The sequence below is a fragment of the Panthera onca genome, chromosome E1 (assembly GCF_046562875.1).
Source record: "Panthera onca isolate mPanOnc1 chromosome E1, mPanOnc1 haplotype 2, whole genome shotgun sequence".
Classification (NCBI taxonomy): Eukaryota; Metazoa; Chordata; class Mammalia; order Carnivora; family Felidae; genus Panthera; species Panthera onca.
In genome coordinates, this window is record NC_138352.1 from 37,869,390 (window position 1) to 37,888,539 (window position 19,150).

At 40.8% G+C, this 19,150-nt stretch overlaps 1 protein-coding gene across 3 annotated transcripts in view; it reads right to left on the bottom strand.

Annotated features, from left to right (window-relative positions):
• Positions 1-19,150, bottom strand: part of MYO1D (myosin ID) — a 362,982-nt gene that overhangs the window by 295,850 nt on the left and 47,982 nt on the right. Inside the window, exon 1 of one of the 3 annotated variants that reach the window (XM_060647780.3) lies at positions 16,924-17,078. The exons of the other annotated variants lie outside the window; for them this stretch is intronic. Coding sequence (XP_060503763.3) covers positions 16,924-16,937 — 14 coding nt within the window. The 5' untranslated portion in view covers positions 16,938-17,078. Of the gene's footprint in view, positions 1-16,923; positions 17,079-19,150 lie in introns of those variants that run through there. 3 annotated transcript variants of the gene reach the window in all.

The window sequence follows — 19,150 nt, forward strand, 5'->3', positions numbered from 1 at the left end:
TACACACGTGATCACAATAATCTGATGGATTACACACTTCTTATGTTACAGATAAGGAAACCGAAGAGGTTGTAGACTCTTGCCCAGGGTCACTCAAGTATTACACAGAAGAGCTGGGATTCCCCCCAAGCTGTCTACTTCTAGAGTCAGTGCTCTTAACCACCCCTTCCTCCTGCAAATACTCTGTAAACATACATTATTTATGCTAATGCTCAAACTGGATCACTGCTGCCCCAGCAGTCTCTGCCCATGGTCCCCAGCACCACCACACTGTGGTGTCATGGTAAAGCCTCTGTAGGGAAAGGTTGGCTGAATATCCAACAGAAGTTCCACCTTAGAAGTGGGTCAATACTGCACTGCTTTGGAGACTACACGAGTGCTCACAAGAGCCTTCTGGCCCACAGGTAAAAAAGTGGGGCATGTACATTTCCAGCCTTTTGTTCTAGAAGAGATGGTGAAAGACCATGTTGAGAGAAAGAAATGTAAAAGCCTCCTCTGTGAGGTTTAGAGACCAGGGAGGCGTTATAACTGTGCTTTGTAGTCAGAAAGATGTAGGTTCCAAATCCTAGCTCTACCACTTGCTGTATCTCTGATCTGGGGCAAGGAGCTAATCTCTCTAAGCCTGTTACCTCACCTATCATAACACAAAGGTTGTTGTCTCAAGCACTAAATGAGATAGAGAATGCAACATGATGCTGGGTCCGCTTTCCTTTATGTCTTAACAAAAAAACTTTTTAATGTTTCTTAATTCTATGACAGAGAGAGAGGGAGAGAGAACACGAGCGGGGGGAGGGGCAGAGAGAGGGAGACACAGAATCCGAAGCAGGCTCTAGGCTCGGATCTGTCGGCACAGAGCCCGACATGGGGCTGGAACTCATGAACCGCGAGATCATGACCTGAGCTGAAGTCGGACGCTGGACCGACTGAGCCACCCAGGCGCCACTCCTTTATTTCTGAAAGAAGTAGGGGAACCCAAAAATCTCTAAAATCCTTTCCATCTTTAAAATCTTGTAAAGTTCTGCCTCATCTTCAGCTCAAAAACTTTAAAAGATTAACCAAAATTAAAAAGATTTCTACTACAGAGGTTGATGCCACCTCTTCCTTGTTTTTTCCTTAAACTGGAATGTGAAAAAGTAGGATATGCCTGGAAAGGGTTCAACCTACAGAAAAGGAAGTCAGCAGTTGGAAAGCCACTACAGCTGGTTATTCACTTTATTCTGAAAGCATTGGGCCTGTTGATACAATCACACCCACAGGAAAACTTCATACAGTTGGCTAAAGGCCATCCGAAATGACGCAGCAATAATTCATCACGTAAAAGTCAGCCGTGTCACTGATTCTGTCTGGCTAATTTGGTTGCGAGAGATGAGACCCAGGCCACCTTGGTTCCATCCAGGGAAGTGAGGAGACCAGCAGGGATCCCCGAGGATTCCTGGGGCAGGAATTGCTGGGCCTAGAACCGAGGGCTGTCTCACGGCTGCTGTTTCTCTCCTCGGTCAGTCCACTCTGCCATGTTTATGAAACAGCTCCCTCTGATTTGATGAGTCTCTGTGCTTTCATAAATCTGACTCCCATACGGTTTTGCCTTGCCTCAGCCCCCTCCCCTCATTCTCTGCATGAGGTGCTTTCGACCTTGATCTTGCATATGTGACATATGCATATACACTCCTCTGCAGGCAATTCTCTATACTTTCATCAGAGTCCTGGAGGGGGCAATAACCCCACAAAGGAGTAAAAACCACTGTCCTATCTCATGACACTCTAGCTATAGTACCTCTCTTGGTACCTCTCTTACTCATTTGGTTTCCTAATTCCAAATTTCTAATTGAGTAATAGTAATGGCTACCATATATGGAGCTTTGAGGATGAGCCAGACAGTTATAAGAATTTTATGTGGATCAACTATTTTTAATTCTCAAAACGGCATTATAAAGGATCTAACATCTTACAGAAAGGAAACTGGGGCATGGTGAACCTTGAGTAACATGAACTACTCGTAAGGTTACACTACTAGTAACTGGCTGAGACTGAAGATTCCAAAGACATGGTGCTTAAAATTTTCTGAATCAAGGGGTGCGTGGGTGGCTCAGTGGGTTAAGCATCCAACTTTTGATTTCGGCTCAGGTCATGATCTCATGGTTCGTGAGTTCAAGCCCCACATTGGGCTCTGTGCTGACAGAGCGGAGTCTGCTTGGGATTCTCTCTCTCCCTCTCTCTCTGCCCCTCCCCTGTTCGTATACTCTCTCAAAATAAATAAACATTTATATATATATTTAAACTTTCTTAATCAAGCCACAGGTTGCTGGTAAAACCACAGGCGGGCATCCTTGGATCAAGTCCAGTCGCAGCTGTGGCAGGGTGAAGGTGGATGGACACAGGGGGGTCAGATGGCTTGAAACCCAGCCACTGCCAGGCAAGGCCACAGCAGAATAGTTTCTCTTTAAAAGAGTGAAGGTGGTGGGTAGTCACACTTAATAACTAATATGTCTACTATTACCATTACTTTCATTGTTTGTCTTCTAGGAATATTTCAAAATCAACAAGGTGATTAATTAAAACTTCTCCTTAAGAATTACATAAGAAAGGTACAATACTGTGGTAAGAGAAATAAGGGGTGGCCAGGAGCCTGTCAGCTGAAGAGATATAAAACTCAATCACGCACATGCACACATACACACAAATGAACACACCCCTGATTGGCGTGAGGCTTCCCTATGGATGTAGGGAGAGCGAGTCCTGCCTTAGGACTGAATATCCATGAAGAGACCTAAATGCAAACTACCACCTACCTTTATTCCCCCAATCCCTAACAGCCTGTTGTGGAAAAACTCCTCTTATTTATGAACAAACATAAATTTATCTCTAAAAATTACTACCGAGAAAGAGAGGGGAGGAGGGAGGAGGGAGGGAGGGAGGGACAGAGGGAAGGAGGGAGGGAGGGAGGGAGAGAGGGAGAGAGAGAGAGAGAGAGAGAAAGAATGCAGGAAATTAAAAAAAAAAGAATATATTCCAAGATAATTTTTCCCAGACTAGGTAAAAATCATGGCCCAAACCATTAATTTTAAAATGATCTCTGTGGTAGGCAGATTATGTCCCACTCCTACCCCCAAACCTGTCCATGTCCTGACCTCTGTGAATCTGTCACCTTATATGGCAAAGAGGAAATAAGGTTCTGGATAGAATTACAGCTCCTAATCAACTAACAGAGGTAGAGTAGCCCAGATTACCCAGGTGGGACCAATGTAATCAATCACAAGCGTTCTTAAAAATGAAGAGGGGGACACAAGAGAAGTCAGAGCTGGAAGGAGATGGGGCTGTGGGAGCTCAGGGCTCTGTGATGTGAGAAGGACTTGACCCTACCACTGCTAGCTTCGAAGGTGGAGGAAAATGACCCCAAGCACAGAATGCAGGCAGCCTCTAGCAGCTGGGAAGGGTGTGCATCAAGGGGGATTCTCCCTGAGATCCTCCAGGAAGGGACCCAGGTGTGCTGACAGTGTGATTTCACCCCGTGGACCCACGTCAGATTTCTGACCTCCAGAAATGTAAGATGATGAATGTGTGTTCTTTGAAGTCACTAAATATGTGATAATTTGTTACCAGTAATTTGTTGAGCCTTTATGAAATAAGAGCTGTAAACAAAGATAAAACAGTTCCGAAAAGAAAAGAAATGATACAGGCGCCTGGGTGGCTCAGTCAGTTAAGCGTCCACCTTCTGCTCAGGTCATGATCTTGAGGTTCGTGAGTTCGAGCCCTGCATCATTGGGCTTGAGCTGACAGCTCAGAGCCTGGAGCCTGCTTAGGATTCTGTGTCTCTCTCTCTCTGCCTCTGCCCTCATTCTCTTTCTCTCTCTCTCAAAAATAAACATTAAAATTTTTTTTTAATTAGAAAAATAAAAAAGAAATGATACAGTAAAAGTTAAAAAAAAAGGAACTGGCAGAGTTCAGAAAGGAGAGGAAGAGTAAAATCAAGTCAATATGTTAAAAAAATATAGTAATGGTAGCAACGAAAAGGAGCAAAGAACCTGTTAAAAACACAGCTTGGGCTATGGAAGATGAACTTGAAAAACTGAGAAGATAAAATGGAAAACAAAAGGATCAGAGAGAAAATAACAGATACAGGAAATGACAATGGCAAACTAACAAATCCCGACTGGGATTTTTTTTTTTTTTTAATGTTTATTTATTTTGAGAGAGAGAGAAAGAGCACAAGTTGGAGAGGGGCAGAGAGAGAGGGAGAGAGAATCCCAAGCAGGCTCTGCACTGTCAGTGTAGAGCCCACTCGAGGCTCAAACTCACGAACTGTGAGATCATGACCTGAGCTAAAATTAAAAGCTGGATGGACACTTAACAGACTGAGCCACCCAGGTGCTCCCTGACTGGGATTTCTGAAGAAAAGAACATAGAGAGCTGAAAAGGTGTTCTGGGATATAGTTCAATAAATTAAAAAAGTTACCTTAAATGACCTTAGTGAAGGGTTACATACGTTCTACAATAAACTAATAGAGATGAATGAACATCAAGACACAGTGAGGTTAGTGTGCCTTGAAGATACAAAAACAAACCCCCCAAAATGAATTCCATGACCATTAAGAAAAAGAAAAAAAAAAAAAATCAGGCCACAGCCACCTATGAAGGAAAAATCAGGCTGGCTTCAGACTTTCAGGAATACTCAACTGCAGAAAACAGCAAGGATTATACAAAGAGAAGTATGACTGCAGAATTTTGTACCCAACAGTCACTTCAGTACAAAGGCATCAGGCGGTTACTTAAAAATGTGCAAGGATGGAAATGAAATAGTTCACATGAGTCAATTCTGAAGAAACCAACAGATGAATAGTATCAACCCAGGGACGAAGGAAGAAACTGTAGCAAAAGGACTGGAAGCAGATGCTGGATTCATAAATGAGAGAATAAAAATGTTATAAAAGAATGACATATGTTAGAAATAATAATGTAATTAGCAAAATTCAGAAGACAGAGGAGGAAGAAAAGCAGAAGATCATTTAAATATTTTGACTTCCTCATCTTCCATAATGGGGGTCAGTAGATACTTCTTAGAACTCGCGGTCTTAGCCATGATGAATACATGTATCATTTAAAGGTATAAAAGTAGGGGTGCCTGGGTGCCCAACTCTTGGTTTTGGCTCAGGTTTAAGTGTCCAACTCTTGGTTTTGGCTCAGGTCATCATCTCATGGTTTGTGAGTTTGAACCTCAAGCTGGGCTCCATGCTGATGGCACAGAGCTTGCTTGGGATTCTCTCTCTCTCCACCCCTTCTGTGCTTGCGCATGCACGCTCCCTCTCAAGATAGATAAACTTAAAAAACAAAACGAAGGGGCGCCTGGGTGGCGCAGTCGGTTAAGCGTCCGACTTCAGCCAGGTCACGATCTCGCGGTCCGTGAGTTCGAGCCCCGCGTCAGGCTCTGGGCTGATGGCTTGGAGCCTGTTTCCGATTCTGTGTCTCCCTCTCTCTCTGCCCTTCCCCCGTTCATGCTCTGTCTCTCTCTGTCCCAAAAATAAAATAAAAAACGTTGAAAAAAAAAAAACAAAAAAAAACAAAAAAAAACAAAAAAAAAACAAAACGAAAATCCTTTAAAAAAAAGTGTAACAGTAAACTTGTACCCAATAGAGCTAATTGCTTACCTGATATACTTCTACCTTTCTTCCTTACTAATAGGACCCCAATTTGGGTCAGGGACGCAATGTGCCCACTTAGAAATAGTCACCTTCCCAGCTAAGGGTGACAGCCAGGGTGAAGTTGTGACATAGTTCTGGTCAGTAAGACCTATTTGTAGGGTTTCTAGGAAGTTTCGCATCCTTAATGGAGGCACCCCTTTTCCTTGGCCTCCTTGTTTTCTTCTTGTCTGGACCATAGATGGTGGACCGACTGTGGCATAACCATGAGATAAGCAGGAACAGTGACGTCAGAAGCCGAGGACAGCCAAGTGGGACAGCACCAAGTGCCAGGCTTACCGGTGACACTGCGCAGCCATGGCACCCACCCAACCGCTCACCTCCATACTGTTCATTTTATGAGGAAAATGTCCCCTATTCGGTTAAGCCACTGGTGATGGAGTTCTAGTCCATAAAAACCAAACATAACCCTAACTGAAAATCACTTGAAAAAACTAATAATAGGAACGTAGTGAATCCAAAATCGGGTGATGGAAGGGAGAGCGGAACGTCAAGTTGTAGTTACGTAGGTAAATCCTAGGGGAAAAAAACCCTAAAACTAACTGTAAATGCTCAAATTAATCAGAAGGAAAATACACATAAACCAATGCAGCCACCAAACACAGGGTAAAACCCATTTAAGAAAGTAAAAAGCAAACAATATATTCAAATTCAGACAGAACTAAAACCAAATATATCTGTCATATCAGTAAACTCATGCTGACTCAAGATCACAATCAAACTCTATGTTGAACACTGAACATTCACTTGGAACAAATTCTCCCAAAACTGGCCTAATAAACTTAATGCAATTAACATTCGAAATCTTAAGGAATTTTCACTTTGAAACTTGAAAAGCTGGTTTTGAAGTTCAACTCTGGAAAAGTAAAGAACAAAGAAGAGATTTTTGTCCTCTCACACAGCAAAATGCAGTATGAAGGGTCAGCTCTCATGGTTATGGTAATCACATTAATACTAACAGTTTACTGCTCTTCCAATCCTTGCCTGTCAGGCAAGCAGGTGCTGCCCTAACACGCTTTATGGGTATTATCTCATTTAAACCTCACATCCCTGCAAAGTAGCCAGTACACCACCCCTAGTTAACAGACTGGGGTTTAGGAAGATGGGATCTCCGCCTGAGGTCACACAGCCAGTAAGTAAGTGCTGGCTAAGTCTGACCCAGGAACTCTTCCTCCAGAGCTGATGCTCTCTCTGGTCTAACTCACTACACACAACTGCCTCTCAGCTGGACGGGTAACACAGTGAAACAGACTCCATTCATATGAAAAGCATGTGATAAAGGTGATATTTCTAAATAATGAGTAAAGGACAGATTATTCAATAAATGGCTCTGAGACCAGTGAGCCTCTATGCTGAAACAAATAGATCTCTACTCTCATATCTTATGCAAAGGTAAATTACAAATGTATTCACAACTTAACATAATAAACAAAAAGGTAGATGCATATTTTCATAATCTTGGATCTGGAAGGGTCTTCACAATCACAATACCAAACCCAGAGGCTATAAAAAGCCAACGGATTTGACTACATAAAAATTTTAAACATGTTTTTTTTTTTGCAAAAGTTACTACACACAAAGTTAAAAGAAAAAATGAAAAATATTTCCAACCTATACAGTAGACAGGAGTAATACATATAAAATTATTAAAAGCAATAAGAATATGACAAACAGTCTAATAAAAACCGGCACTTTGGAACATAGAAATAGCTAGTATGTCTAGGAAAAGCCATTCAACCTCACCAACAATCCAGGGATGTACAGTAAAATAATACCATTTTTCACCCATCAGATCAGCAAACGCTGTTTACAATCGCAAAATCTAGTGACAAAGGGATAAAGTTTTTCGTTAATAGGTACAAGCATCTGAGAGAGGGATTTAGTAAAATGTATCAAAGGGCCTTAAAATGATGGGTATGTGCACATGCAAATGGCTCAGCAATACTATTTCTAGGCCTCTATCCTACAGAAATACTAGCTCAAATGTGTCAAAATACATATACAAGAGTATTGACTGCAGTGTGCTTACAATGCCAACACATCACAGTTAGATCTGTGCACAGGAGGATGATTCTACTCAAACAGAGACACAGGATGTAGCCTCTGGAAAGAATAAGGCAGAACTCAATATAGTGGCACAGGAAAAGATTAAGGGCATATTGCATTAAGTGGAAAAGAAACCATATTGTAGAACATTACTATGGCACGGTGCCTTTTATCTTTTAATTTGGAACTACGTGTGTGTATACACACACACGCACACACAAACACACTCATAGGATCTGTCTCCCTCTCCCTCTCTCTCCTTCCTCTCTTCCACTCTCCCTCCTCCTACATGCAACTAGTTGGCTGTCCGGATGCTTGCATGCTCTGGAAAGAGATACACCAGACTTTCAGTGCTCACTTTTAGGGAGTAGGATTGGTGGAAGAAAGGAGAGAGAAAATTTCACATTTTACTTGATTCAGATTGAATGTTACTAGCGTGTTTTCTTTAGTAATTAAAAACAAGAAGGATAGAAAAGTACATCAAATTAAAACAGGTGAAAAAATTAATTAGAATAGAAGGTTTTATCCAATAGCATACCTTTGTTTTTTCAGCTGTGGCTTATTTGAAAATTGTGATATTAGAAATACTTGCTGAGGTTATTCAGCTTTGTGTGGAACGTTTTCAAACCCAAATTAAGTCCTATTAAAATAATAATGTCCACACTACATTCCTTTATACCACAGGTTGTTTCTCATTTCAGGATGAACTTTAAGTAAGGTAACGTGTGCACATTCACAGAGTTTTGAAATGCTTTTGGTATTTTTAATTGCCTGAGCATGCTGAAAATTAACTTAATAGGTAATAGTTAGTAGAATATTATTATATTACAAAGTTACAGTAATTAAAACAGTATGGTATTGGCATAAAAATAGATCAGTAAAAGAAAATACAGAGTCCAGAAATGAACCTATGCATGTATGGCCAGTTAATTTATAACAAAGGAGCCAAGAACATAGAAGGGTTAGAAAGGATAGTCTCTTCAATAAATGGTGTTCGAAAAACTGACAGCCACGTGCAAAAGGATGAAACTGGACCCCCATCTTACACCCTACAAAAAGATCAACTCAAAATGAATAAAGGACTTAATCATAAGATGTGAAACCATGAAGCTCCTAGAGGAAAACACAGGTGGTAAGCTCCTTGATGTCCATCTTGGCAATAACTTTTTGGATTTAACATCAAAAGCAAAGAAAATGAAAATAAAGCTAAGTCAGACTACATCAAAGGAAACTATCAACAAAATGAAAAGACAACCTATGGGAAAAAGTATTTTCAAATCATATGTCTCATAAGGAGTTAATACCCAAAATATATTTAAAAATCCTTCCAACTCAATGGCAAAAAACCCAGTTAATCTGATTTTAAAATGGGCAGAGGAACTGAACAGAGAACCAACTCAAATGTCCATCAATGGATGGGATGAAGAAATAAAATGTGTTATATACTGTTGACCCTTGGACAACAGGGGGTTAAGGTACCAACCCCACCCCCCGATGTGCACAGTCAATAATTTGTGTATGACTTTGACTCCCCCAAAACGTAACACTAATAAACTCCCTACTGTTGACAGGGAGCTTTACCAATAACATAACAGTCCCCTGACACATATTTGGTACTTTATATGTGTTATATACTGTACTGTTAAAATAAAGTAAGCTAGAATGAAGAAAATGTTATTAAGAAAATCATCTGGGAGGGGTACCTGGGTGGCTCTGTGGGTTGAGTGTCCGACTTTGGCTGAGGTCATGATCTTGCAGTTTGTGGATTTGAGCCCCGCGTCAGGCTCTGTGCTGACAGCTCAGAGCCTGGAGCCTGCTTCAGTTTCTGTGTCTCCCTCTCTCTCTGACCCTCCCCAACTCACATTCTGTCTCTGTTTCTCAAAAATGAATAAACGTTAAAAAAAATTTTAGAAAAAGAAAAAAGAAAATCACCTGGGAGAGAAGATTCTTTTACACTGCTATAGGGTATTTACCAAAAAAATCATGTAAGTGGACCCGTGCAGTTCAAACCACGCGGGTGCTGTACACAGAATGGAATATTATTCAACCTTCAAAAAGAGTGAAATTCTATCACCTGCTACAACGTGGATGAACCCTGAAAACATGCTAAGTGAACTGAGCCAATCACAAAAGGACGCATACTGTAGCATTCCACTTACACGGGATATCTAGAAGAGTCAAATCCATAGAGACAGAAAGGAGAACAGTGGATACCAGGGCTGGGGGTGGGGTGTGGTAAGATAGGGAGTTAGTGCTTAATAGTCATGGAGTTTAAGTTTGGGATGATGAAAAGATTCCAGAGATGGACAGCAGTGATGGCTACACTGAATGCTACTGAAATGTACGCTCAGAAAGGGTTAAAATGGTAAATTTTATGTATTTGTTTTACCACAATAAAAATTTAGTAGAAAGCCTTACATTATTTTTTAAAAAGCACGGTGTTTACTTAGCTCTCTGTATTCCCAACCTTCAATCCATTCAACTAACATGTACCCAAAAAGTAGGAAAAAAAAGCCATTATTAGGTTCAAAGACAAACTCTCCAGAATCTAAAGTCCACAAAACAGATGCTCAGTGACTACGTACAGGAGGAATTATCTTTTACGCCAAAGCAATGAGGAAAATGCAAGCTTAAAAAAAAAAAAAAAAACCTTCTCATTTAAGCAGACAAACATTTTCAAAATTATTTTCAGAAATCTGACTTGCAGGTAAAATCTGGTGCCTATCCTTACTTATTAACTGCATTTTCACTAAAGAAAATGGACAACATTGAAAAGCATCAAAAAACAGCAAGTCAGAACCACACCACTGGTGAAAGCACATGATCACTAACCGCTAAATACCGGGCAAAGAATAAACACACTGAGCATGGAAGACGTTATAAGCACATTGAAAACACTTCAAGTAAGACCTCAGCGGATGAGCTGACGTGGAAGCCAGGGATACAAATGGCAGGAATTATTTTCCAAAAAGGCTCTGGGTAAGAGGTCATTGTTTCGTGTAAGTAGATCAGACTGTGTTTTTATTCTTCCGTGTTATTAGAAGGAGAAGACAGGAAACAGGTGTGTACGTGGGAGTCACCCAGAGAAGAAGCCTCTTGGCAGTGGTATGTCCTGTTCCAATGTTGTCTTAAATCTTGTATTCCAGTGCAGGAGGTGGGTGGGGACCAGGGGAGGGAGGGGAGTAGGGAATGTGCAGTGTAAGCCACTGAGCAAAATCACTCACTTCATATTATTCAAAGGAGTGAAAGGGCCATAGGAGTAAGTTTTGCCACTTCCTATACATTATTCTCCTTTGAACTTCAACGATAAACATATGGGACTATATTCTGCATTACTGGTTCTGTTGATTCTGCATTTTACCGCTATGGAAACTGAGGCACACACAAGCTGAATAAACTTGCCTGAAGCCACGCTATTAGTGGATGATGGAGTGCGGGTGTAAACCTCAGGTCTGACTCCAAGGCTCGGGACACCCTGAGCTACACCACCCCACTCCCACCCAGGCAGGAGAAAATAAGTTAGGGACAAAAATGGAAATGATAGAAAGAAAATATGCTAGGGTGGGTGCCAAAATAAACTACAAAACATTTACTTTTAAGATGAGATCTTGAAATAGTAGCAAGAAAGAGTCAGCTAACAGGGAGGAGCTGAGCAGGCCCCGAGTAGGAAACTAGATACATGAAGAGTATTTCTGAGCAAGGGCTTCTCAGGGTGCTTTCATCCCCCCCCACCCTTTCTTTTTTTTAGCAGATAATGACCGGAATATCAGACATGCCTATTTTCAAATACGTGGATAAAGTCATGTACCCAAATCAAAAGTTATTTTTTCCACTTTGACTCCTATCCACACCTCCGCATGAATCCTGGAAACGTGGGCTTCCAGTCATTCCTGAGGCAGTACCTCAGTTTTATCACTTGCTAGGAGCTGCTCCTTGAGTCTCCTCTTTTTCAAGAAAATGAGGAAATGAGTAGAGAGACAAGAGACACAGACATGACAGAACACCTGCCTTGTGGGGTTTTCTGAAGTGGGAACAAAAAGTATCTATGAGGTATAAAAAGACCCTTATAAAAGGTCTCTCCCTCCCCCTTACTGTTAATGAAATAAACATTTCTTCTAAGAATAAAAGAGTTGACCTAATAGGTTTAGTCATTTTAATTGAGGTATCATCAATTTTCCCAGGTAACTGAAGCCTTGTCCTAGAGTCCTAATTAAAGTAATAGAGAAAAAGAGCCCCAGGTAAAGGCCTGAGATGGTCTCTATGAATAAGGTGCACTGATTACAAGATCTATTTCAGCTTTCATGAAATTAAATTTACTTCTTCCACCTCAACCGTGTTCTGAATAACTGGGTTGAACAGAGTCATAACATTTAGATCAAGATATTCATCATTAACGCAAACTCCTCCATCCAGTGAAAATGCCATTTATCACAACATAATTATCACTGACTATCATACACAAAGTGGGTAACAGCACAGCACCCCAGGAGCCACTAACACTGGATTAAAGTGGGGTAGGCAGAGCTGATGCTCTGAAATACAGTAGGGTGCAAAGTGGATAAAAATAATGCTGCAGAGATATGATCTACTGACATAAAAATGTTTTTAAACAACACATGAAAGTGTTTTGTACCTATTTATGGCATGAATCCATTTTTATTTTTAAAATAAAATCACATAGGCATTTATTTCACTTCTGCACAGTTATTATTATATGTAGGGTAAAAAAAGTCTGGGCAGATATATACAAAATATTAAAAACAGTTATCACAAAATAGAAGATTTAGGTTTTTTTTTCCTTTTACTTAAAACTCATTTTCTAAATTTTCTACAACCAAAGGAAAAGGGGCTCGAACTCACAAACCATGAGATCACGACCTGAGCAGAAACCAAGAGTCGGACGCTTAACCAACTGAGCCACCTAGGCGCCCCCAAAAGGAAAAGATCTTAAAAGATACTGACATGAGTACAAAAGACAGGGAAGGATGAGATTTTTTTAAATTTATCACTGGCCTGTGATCAACAGATAGAAGAAATAATGTCACAAATTTTAAAAAATGGAATGCAACACATTTTTAAGCAGCAATTTTGACAGAGTGCTAATCTAATCAGAAATTCTTTCAAAATTCTGCTAAGAGAATATTTTTTTCAAAGCACATCATGTTGATCTTGAGGAAAAATAAATAGGCTTTAATTTTTTTTTTTTTTTTGCTATGTTAGATCATGCTGAGTTTTAATGCAGAAAACCTATGAAAAATATCCTTGAATATAAAGGCAGCAAAGTAAATTCTCACAGATGGAATTTCATTTTTATTCTAATTTGTGAACACTGCTTAGGAAAACCCATGCTGATAGAGCATTACATGCTTTCAGATAATGAAATACTTAGTAATCCCATTAAAATATCTGTTAAAGAGAAATGTGATCATCAGGCTTCCACTAATTTGTTTTTAATATGAAGGCTTAGGATCAATTACAAAGTAACATATGCTCAAATCTAAATAAACACAGTAAAAAAAAAAAACCCCACATAATTAATTACTGGTATAATGCAAGTAACTAGACTCATGTGTGGTGAAAATTACTTTTTTTTTTTTTTTTTTAAGTAGGCATCACACCAGTGTGGAGCCCAACACAGGGCTTGAACTCACAACCCTGAGATCAAGACCTGAGCTGAGATGGAGAGTCAGACGCTCAACCACCTGAGCCACCCAGGCGCCCCTCCATGTTACTCTTAAACAAATATTTAGATAAGCTCATGTTGACCTGTTGCTTCCTTTTCTTGGAATGTGAATTGCCTAATCAGGTAACCAGGCTTGCCGTAGTCATTACTCAGGAGTGCAAAGCGTCTGTCACTGTCTCCTGATTTTTCCTAAGTGAAGCAATGCAGTGGCACAGACCGAGTCATACCTGAGCCCCTGTCTCGGCTCAGCCACTTACCAGCTGTGTGACTTCAGCTACCTGGCTCTCTAGGCTTCTACAGCCTTGGGGATAGGGGGACGATGTTCCATGTGTGGTAAAAGGATTCATCAGATGAATGCACGTAAGGTATTCATACAGTAGGTCAAATCCTGGCTCTACCACTTAGCTGTGTGAACTTGGGCAAGTTACACCTCTCCGTCTGCTTCCCCAGGTGCAAAATTAAGCTAATTTAGGGCTGTTGTTCAGAATTAATACGTGTAAACTGCTAGAACTGTCACTGACACATAGTGTTACATGAGTGTCAGTTCCTGTCAGTATATGAATGATGTGGAGCTGAGTGGGACTTGTGGGGGCTGCCTCCCAATGCTTCTTGAATCTATTTTCCCCTACCAGAGCACTGTGTTGTAGTCCACCATCTTCCAGCCTGTTTTCAGTTTCTCTGCATCTAACATCTACAGATTGAAGGAAATGCCTGAAACAGAGTAGACTCTCCATAAATGGTTCTCAAAAAAAAAAAAAAAAAGAATGAATATAGTTCCACCTTTTCACCAACTCAGGCTCTGTCTTCTTCAGGTGGTGCCTGAGGCAACTGCCCTAATCCCAGACATGGTCAAATGCTTTCCGCAACACATACAGTTAATAGTAAATGCTACTTAATTGGGTATGTAAGGCTAAACATTAAAAGAAAGGGGAAAGATTTCACTAACCAATAAATAAATCCCCCATTTCATACCACTGTATCAAGATGGCTATTTTCCACAATTTCTTACTAAAGTAAATACTATTCAGGAAATCCTAAGTAACACTAGAGTAAATACAGTATCCGTGGTCATATATTATGAAGTGTTTAGCTATAAAAATGCTTAAATATGATTTCTGGCTCCCAATCTTCTGACAGCCGATATTCCTAAGTTAGGGATTAAGTCTGGTAAACTCTGCAATGTTTCCTAATTATATCGTATGCTTGTTAAAATTCACTTGAAATCTGAGAACAAACACTAATGAGAAGGGCAAAAGAAGCTAAGAAAGTAAATTTGGAGTCAAGGCAGCTGCATTTAAAAACATCGATTTCGGGGGTGCCTCGTGGCTCTGTCAGTTTTAGCATCTGACTTTGGCTCAGGTCATGATCTCATGCTTGGTGAGTTTGAGCCTGACATTGGGCTTGCTGTTGTCAGCACACAGCCTGCTTGGGATCCTCTGTCTCCCTATCTCTGCCCCCCACCCCCGAAAAAATAAATAAACATTTAAAAAAATAATAATAAAAATAAAAATGTTGGGACGCCTGGGTGGCTCAGTCGATTAAGTGTCCAACTTCAGCTCAGGTCATGATCTCACAGTTTGTGGGTTCAAGCCCCGTGTCCAACTCTGTGCTGACAGCTCAGAGCCTGGAGCCTGCTTTGAATTCTGTGTCTCCCTCTCTCTCTGCCCCTCCCCTGCTCATGCTCTGTCTCTCGCTGTCTCAAAAATAAATAAAAACATTTTTAAAAACTAAATAAATAAAAATGTTATTACACTAATTTTACTGACTTGGGAAAAAGGCATGTTTTATTTTCAAAGTAAAACTAAAAAGCAAATGCAAGTAATAGGGGTTATACATGATTTAAGAATCCACTGTCCTTTAAAATGCAAACAACTTTTCACTTGGGTACAGGTGAGCAACTTATTTATCTGATCTATAAAACGTTTTCGTGTCTACAAAACATGATCTGAAATCTTCCCAAGGCACTTCTACATGATTCTAAAGCACACACTATTGTGTATGGCATTCCCCTTCCTGGGTGTTCATAAATTACACTCCCTTAACAAGTTCTCTCAGAATGGAATTTACATCTTCAGCTTGGACTTCTCCCCTGAACCTCAGAATAGTATATCCAGCTGCCCGCTTAGCATCTGCAGTTAGATGTCTGTGGGGCATTACACATGTAACGTGTTCCAGCTGAGCTCCCGATACTGTCCCCAAGCCCGCTTTCCCCACCCGGCAGCTGATCTGCCAGCAGTACCTGCCCTCAGACAACATCCAGAACCTGACTGCCCACCGCCTCTGCTGCTGCCATTCTGGTGCAAGCCGCCATCGACTAACCTGGATCATCGCACAGCCTCCCACTTGGAATCCCTGCCTCTGCCCCTGCCTCCCCTTCGTTTTGTTCTCTCTGTGGTTCTGTTACCATGTTAGGTTCTATCACATCAGTCTTCTGCTCAAACCCTCCAAGGCTTCCGATCTCAGACACGTGTCACAGCTTTCCATCAGCACCCCCGACTCCAATTCACCCTGAGCTCTGACCCCCCTGTCCTCCTCACATCCCCACTTCTTTCAAATGTCACCTGCTCCATGAAGCTTTCGCTGACCACTTTACATGAAGTTTATACACCACACTCCCCCCCACCTCGCCCCTCTCTGTACTTTTCCTCCACAGTATCTGCCACCATCTAATGCACTGTGTATCTTCCTTCTTCATTGTTAGTTTCATTGTCTCCACTCACTAGAATAAAAACTCAAAGAGGGCATGGACTTTTGTCTTTTTTGTTTCCTCTAGAGTCAAAAATGGTGCCTGGCATAGAGTAGACACTCAATAACTGTTTGCTGAATGAACAAATGAGTCCACTTATCCAAAACTTAACATCTGACATCATGTTTAACCTGATCAATATTAATTAAGTACAAAAGACAGAAGTCCAAGAATTGCCACCAAATTAGTAGGCCACTTTGGGAGAGATGGCAAATCGTTCGTTTGTTCGTTCATTCCTCATTCATTCATTGTCCCAGTCACTGGGAAAACAGCAGTGAACAAACAGATATGGTACCTGCCCTCGTGGAGCAGACACATGATGGTGTCCATTCCCCTGTTCCTACAACCATGATCAAAAGGTGCCTGTGGGTAAGGTCAGGGTCAGCAGGCCCCCAGTTTTGCAAGCATGACCCTCAATTCCTTCTTCCACCTTACCCAGTTCTGAACCCATGAAGCAATCTGTCATCGAGACCTCTTGGGTCTCCCTCAGGTATGCATGCTATGCGATCAAATCCCCTCATTCCAGTAACACTCAACACCCCGCCCAGCCAGCATCATCTGCCCCCTGAGAATTAGGATGTTCCCCCAACTTCCATCTTGCCATCAGTCTCTCCCCATCCAGCTGGTCTTACACACCATGGCTGGAGTTATATCGCCCCCTAAACACACACTACTCCCTTTCCTAAACGTCTTTAATAACTTCCCATTGCCTATAAAGGGGCATACAAGATCCTAAACAATCTGTCCAAACATACCTTGATAGGCTCATCAGACACAGCTCTGGTTTTCTGCTCCAGATACCATTCCCTGCGTGGCTCCTTGGCAAACATTGATTAATCCATTGTTTAATACTTGACTGAAATGTTACCTCCTCCAATTCCCTGCAGAAGAGAAAGCTGCCTCCTCTGTGCCCTCAGAACATTCTGTTCATACTTGTGCTGTAGCACTGAAAACATTACGCACAGGCTCCTTCGTCACTGTACGTGCTCACTGAAGACCATGCCTTACCTACTCTTCGAACTCTACACTTAGCAGAGCACCTACAACAGAAAAGCACTCCATCAGTGTCTTGAATACATGAACAGCATCGCCACAAAGGGTTCTCTTATCCAGCCCAGAAACCTCTTCCCTGGAATGGCTTCTACCTGCTGATTCCAGTCCTGCTTGAGACCACAGGGAACACAACAAATGCTTTGTCACACAAATGCCTTTCTAATTGGAAAACAGCCATCAGATCCTTTTCGGTATTTTTTTCTCCGAGAGTTCTTTCTGCCTTCTTTCACATTTCACAGCCCAGAGTCTCTTTGCTCTCCTGGTTGTGCTTTTTCTGAACATCTTCTAGGTTTATATCCCTTTAGAATGGTGGCATCTAGAGGTGTCTGGGTGGCTCAGTAGGTTAATCATCCGACTTCAACTCTTTATGATTTTGCAGTTCATGAGTTCAAGCCCCTCATGAGACTCTGTGCTGATAGCTCAGAGCCTGGAACCTGCTTTGGATTCTGTCTCCCTCTCTCTGCCCCTCCCCCGCTCATGCTCTGTGTCTCTTTTTCTCTCAAAAATAAATTAAGAGCAACATTAAAAAAATAGAATGGTAGCACCTAAAACCAGATAAATATCACTCCTTAGTTGTAGTTAATCCTCTTCAATTAATCTAACCTAAAAGAGAATATTTGGAGATTCACACTAATTGTAGGTTCATACTGAACTTACTATTGACTGAAATTTACAATTTTAATTGTTATTATTTATTTTTATGTTTTATTTTGAGAGACAAAAAGAGAGCGAGCAGGGGACGTGCAGAGACAAAGAGGGAGACACAATCCCAAGCAGGCTCCGTGCACTGTCAGCACAGAGTCCGACACAGGGCTTGAACTCATGAACCGTGAGATTGAGATCATAACCTGAGCCGAAATCAACAGTTAGATGCTTAACTGACTGAGCCACTGAAGTGCACCACCCCCCCCCCCCAATTTTTTTTATTAAGTAAACTCTACCCCTAATGCAGGACTCAAACTCATGACCCTGAGATCAAGAGTCACATGCTCTACCAGTTGACCCGGCCAGGTGCCCCTTGACTGAATTTTTCTAATGTTTGAAGATTAATAGGTTTCATTCTAAAAGCAATGCTCATTAAACATTTTTGTAAACTAAAAATAGGAAGAAAAAACTAATCCCGCCAACTAAAGACATCTACTGAATAAATTTTGTGAATTTTTTAATGCATAAGGGAGTTTTGTTTCTTTTGTATTTCTCTAACCATATTATTCAAATTATACATATTTCACATATCATAATCATTTAAAAATATTTCTAGTTGAAAATAAACTGCGATTTATTACACACTGACCATGTGCTATTCTAAAAGTAAACCAGCAAGTTAAGTATTATTATGATTTACAAATGAGAATATTAAAGCTTAGGAAAATGAACTGACTTATCCAAGGCCACATATACAATTTTTTCCCAAATTTTTATTTATTTATTTATTTATTTAATTTAATTTTTTAAAAAAAGTTTTTATTCTATTTTTAAAGTAATCTCTACACCCAACATGGGGCTCGAACATACAACCCCAAGATCAAGAGTTGCAATCTCCACCGACTGAGCCAGCCAGGCATCTCCTCCATTTTTTTTTTTTTTTAATTAATGAGAAATGTAAAGGGGTCATTCATATGAACCATAGAGTCTGTTGAATTTGGACATATGTATAGACCTCTGTAACTGCATACAGATTAACAAACAGGAAATTTTCATCACAGCAGAAGGTTCCCCTGTGCCTGTTCTCAGTCAATTCTCCTGCCCAGGGGTAACTATTCTGATACCAGTCATGATCAACTAATTTGCCTGTTCTTGCATCACATAAATGGAATCATTTAGGAGGTGCTCCTTTGATCTCTCTTCTCTTGTTCACCATGATGTCAGTGAGATTTGTTCATGTTGTTTGTTGTATATGTCATTCGTTTGTTCTCTTGTTATTGCCAC